The 4,741-nt window shown below is 57.7% G+C and overlaps 1 protein-coding gene across 2 annotated transcripts in view; it reads right to left on the bottom strand.

The window, feature by feature from the left end:
* Positions 1–2,751, bottom strand: part of VGLL2 (vestigial like family member 2) — a 6,878-nt gene extending 4,127 nt beyond the window's left edge. For both annotated transcript variants that reach the window (XM_085318367.1, XM_085318358.1), the window contains exons 1-2: positions 2,668–2,751; positions 31–322 (exon numbers count right to left, since the gene is read on the bottom strand). In XM_085318367.1, coding sequence (XP_085174493.1) covers positions 31–322; positions 2,668–2,748 — 373 coding nt within the window. In that variant the 5' untranslated portion in view covers positions 2,749–2,751. The remainder of the gene's footprint in view (positions 1–30; positions 323–2,667) is intronic.
* Positions 2,752–4,741: the final 1,990 nt, after the last annotated feature.

The following is a 4,741-nucleotide window of genomic DNA, read 5'->3' as shown; positions in this document are numbered from 1 at the left end:
GCGCGCCCCTGCGCGGCGCCCTGCGCTCACCCCGCCAGGAGCCGGCGTTCCGCGCCGCCTTCGCGCTGCCGAGCGAGAAGCTGCTGGGCTGGCTGAGCGCCCGGCTGAAGTGCTCGTCCACCACGGCGCTGATGTCCCCCTGGAAGTAGGTGAAGAGGACGCACCGGGAGTTGATGTACTCGGCCTCGGGGGGTCGCTCCTTCTCGGGGCTGCAGTCCTCCTCCTTGATGCTGGCCGGGGCATGGCTGGAGAAGGAGCTGCTGGTGCTGGCGCTGCTGCCGCTCTCCGGGGCTTCTTGCATTTTGGAGTAAAAGGCGAGTTTCTGTCGGGCGGTGGGGGAAGGATAGGAGAGGAGAGGAGAGGGGAGGGGAGAGGAGAGGAGAGGGGAAAGAAAAAAACAAAACGCAGGCGGTTATGCCGTGCAGCGGAGCCCGGGACACCGGCCGCAGGTCCAGCTGCCCCAGCCTCCCCCGTGCCGCTCCCGCAGCCTGCCCCGACGATGCAACTCATCGTCCTTCCCCCTACCCGCTCCCCCCATCGCTACATCTTTGCACCCCCCCGTCCCGAGGGGGGCAGCGAAAAACCTGCAAATGCGCCTGGAGCTCCGACCGCGGGAGATGCGGGAGCGGCTGGTGCAAGGGGGCTCCGTGTGGGGCGGAGAGCGCGGCCGGACGGGGCTGCAAAGGCAGCGGCGGGCTGAGCTCACAGCCCGGAGCCCCGCACACGAAGGCGTTTTGCGGGCTGGCAGTCGGGGCGCTGCGGCCGCCGCGGGGGCGAGATGCGGCCCCTCACCCCGGCTCGCACAGATGTGACTGCCGGCAAAATCTGCCCCCCGAAGTGTCCTGTAAACCACAGCGGCGAGGAGGAGGAAGCGGGGGGAAAGGGCTGGCAGCCTCAAACACACTTCAGGACGAAAAGCATTTCCTTGGCAAGCAATAAGCTCCAGGTATTTCCTACAAGATTAAACTGTTTTTACTGGATTCCGTTGAGAAGGAGAAAAGAAGAAGAAGAAGAAGAAAGAGCATTCAGCAGCTTGCTGGATGTTTCCCATATTTTCTTTATCAGCGTTAGCGTGTTCGCAGCTGCCTGGAGCTTCCTAGAAATGAGTGATGGGGCGCGGAGCGGGCTGGGCGCTGCGGGCGGAGCGGCGCCGGACCGGGCCGGGCCGATCTGGGCCKGGCGGCGGGGGGAAGCACCGAGGAGGCGGGCGGGCGGGAGCCCAGTCAGCGCCTGGGCCCAAGACACGCGAGATATTTAATAATGTCACTCCTTCATGATGACCGCCTTTCCACTTGGCTGCCGGCTCGACCATTGAGGTAGTAATCATCCCCCTAAATAATGTCACGGAGCAGTGGGGAAGGGGGGAGGCAAGGTGGGGGAAGACATCATTTGCTATTTGTAACAGGTATTCCGGGCCCTGTGCCAGGCGCTGGAGGTGGGTCACGGAGACCCGTGTCACACGGGCTGCAGCACGCCAGGGGCTGCGCAGAGCCGCGGGGGGCGAGGCGCAGCGGGACCGCCTGGCGCCGGCCCTGCAGGGCCGGAGCTGCCGCCCGCCGGGGACCCGGGGTGCTTCAGTCTCTATGGATCCCCTTTTTCGTTTGCTGAGATATCCCGCTTTCCATTTCTGGAAGGAATAAGATGGAGGAGGAGGAAAAGAGAAAAACCCAGAGCTAGAAAGTATTGTCCGACAGGTGCAGCCCGGAGAAAATGATCTGGGATCTTGATGGGACAGCGAACACCCTGGGCTGCAAAGTTCTCGATGGACTTTATATGCTACGGAATACTCTCGCGTCTGGCAGTGTCATTTTATCGAAATCCTGGGATTAATCGATCCCCTTGCTAACCCGGACTGAGCTGCATGCTGCTCGGTGGCGAGACTTTATTCCTAGCCGCAGCCCCCCCCCCCCCCCCCGTGGGACAGCGCCGAGCCGTGCGGGCCCCGGGAGCGGGGAGCATCCCCGGGATGCCGCTCCCTTCCCGAAGCCTTAAGCACCCCCCGGAGCCGGGGCTTCCTGCCCCGCAAAGCAGCCGGAGAAACCCGACAACCTCCTCCTCGGGGTTCCGCGGCTCCCTCACATCCCCTCCCCCCACGCCTTCAAGAGAGAAAATCCGGAGCGTCCCCTCCGGCCCCCCATCGCAGAGGGGTGGTGAAATAGCACCCGGCAGTCAGGACCGGCAAGGCTTTTCGCCGCGGCGGCTGCAGGATGCCCCCGCGGCCCCGAGCCGCCCCCRAGTGCCGCCTGGGGCCCCGAGCCACCGGCACCGCTGCCCTCGCCGCGGCGCTCGCCTGGAGCCCCTCTCGGTGCAAGAAAGAAAAAAGAACCCCCAAACCGCACAGAAACCAACCAACCAAACCAAAACCAACCGAACAAAAAAACGCCCGACACCGAAAAACCCACCGAGGGCTAAAATCCCGCTCCCCAAGCAGCCCGCAGACCTTAAATCGCCGCCGGCGGACATRCCCCGGGCGAGCAGCCGGCCGGGCCCCGCGCGAAGGTGGGATGCGGTCCTGCTCCGATCACCATCGCAGCCTCCCAGAGCTTCCCCACCCTTTCCCCTCCCCTTCTCCTTTTCCCTTTTTCCTTTTGGTAAGGCCCCAGACGGCCATCCTCCAGAGGACACCCCTCCCACCCGGTACCTCTTCACCGCTGCCCCCGCGCCTACCTGGTGGTAGGGGCTGTAGGCTGCTGCGAAGTACGGCTGGGGAGGCCCGTAGACTTGGTACATAACATCCAAACAGCTCATGGCTGAGCGCGGCGGATAATGTATTTTTTTGTCATCAACGCGCGTTGTGCGGCGCGGAGCAGTGCTTGGCGGGAGGGAGGCTCCCGGGGGTTAAGAGGCAGCACTCCTGGGTGGGAGGAGTGAGGGGGGGCACCGAGCCGCGCTGCGCCGAGGTGACACCCCCCTCCCGTCCCGTCCCGACCCGTCCCGTCCCGTCCCTCCTTCCCTGCCTGCCCCGCTACAGCGCGGCTCCCGGCCGGCGCTCCGGGGCCCGCAGATGCGCCCGGGGGCGGAGGGGCTCCGCGGGAGCCGGGGAGCCCAGCGCCGAGCTCAGGATGCGACGGCCGCCGCCCGCGCCGAGCCCCGCGCGGCACTGCGCGCCCGCCCGCGGAGCGGTGCGGTGCGGCGCGGAGCCGCGCACCGGGGGCGCCTCCGGCCGCGGGGGGCACACACGAAAGTGACGGGGGCTTAAAGGCGGGACAGAGCAAAGCAGGGACAGGTGAGTCGTCTCACGAGGAGGAAGCTGCTGAGAAATTTTGAGTAAAGACAAACCMCGGGACTGACGATTTTTTCGCGTTSAGTAGCAACTCTTGGGGCAAAGAGCACGTGAAAAGCCCAAATTATCTTGGAGGCAAACTGGACGCAGCCCCTAGCTTTCTGCGGAGGACAACACACACAGCCACGGGCTGATGAGTGCACTTTAACTCTTAATTTAGGGAGATTAGTTTGTAACTGAGAGGTACAAGTGCTCATTTCAGCACCAACTCTTTGAAGCATTCACATTCATAGAATGGGTCAAAAGAGACCCATGTGAATAGAGACTCATTTTCCGGTCATTTTTAAGCCTATATAATAAAGCCAACATAAATAAATAAAKAAAGAAAGAAAGAAAGAAAGAGAAAGAAAGAGAAAAAGAAAAAAAAAGGAGGAAAGAGAAAGAAAAAAAGAAAGAAAAGAAAATTGCTTTTCAAATATTCATTATTTGCAAAATTGTGGAAAAAATCTAAAAATAATGAGCATTTTGAATGTTGAAGACCTCAAATTCTTTAACTGAATTTTACGAGAAAATCCTCATACTTTAAAAATGAACATCTGTCTGTTTCTCTAAAAATTACATTGTTTATATTCCAAATGCTAAGAATTATTCTGAATGCTKGTCCTTGGCAAAAATAATATTTCAGTGCCTACTAAGTAGGATTTAAAAATCTTTCTGCTCCTGATGCAGATTCATATTTCAAACATTATTTTCTCCTTCCATCAGTTTGGTAAATCTGTTTTTCGTGCTGAACCTCCACCTGGAACTAAATGGCACAGTTCAGCCCCAGCACAACTCTTTCCCTATTTCTTGTCAGTGGCTGAGAAGTGAACAAGGGAAAGAGCTGTCAGTATTGGGCCTTAAAAAAAGAAATGCATCTCGTTCTCTATCATTTTATTTCTTCTGAGTATAAACAGATAGAGAGAAGCAACAAAGTAAGGACTCAGTCTGTGACTAGCATCCAAAATAAGGCAGCCTGCTAAGGAACAGCCCCTCCGCTCCTTGCAGCAAGAGATMGAAGGACCTCACTTGGGACCATGGGACCTTGCGTCTACTGTTCTTTGTGTTACCTCTCTCCYGAGAGAGGAGAGCTGCAGGCTGGCAGCTTGAATGTCGCCTTCTCCACGGTGGAGAGACCTGTGTGCATCTCAGAGGTGACAGTATGCTGAGTGACATGCGAAAAAAGTCTGCTTCAAATACATACTCTGAAAGACACAGTGTACTTTCCTGCTACTTACACAAGCTTTTCACATGCAGCTTTGTGCAAAACCAAAGTGGCAACACCTGACATTTGTCAAGGTGGAGCATTTGCTTCATACACAGAAAGAAACCCAAGGTGTAGAAGCAAYGTGTGATGCTATGTCCTGTGATGTGACCAACAGTCTAGATTGCGTATCCCAGAGAATCCCTCCTTGAGGGCTGAATTTGCTGGGCTTACTTCACACTCAAATGCGTGTTTATGGAATTAGATCTGATAAT

This window comes from Rhea americana, unplaced genomic scaffold (genome assembly GCF_003343005.1).
Source record: "Rhea americana isolate MKP2758 unplaced genomic scaffold, rheAme1 scaffold_117, whole genome shotgun sequence".
NCBI lineage: Eukaryota > Metazoa > Chordata > Aves > Rheiformes > Rheidae > Rhea > Rhea americana.
This window is presented reverse-complemented; position numbering and strand designations above follow the sequence as displayed.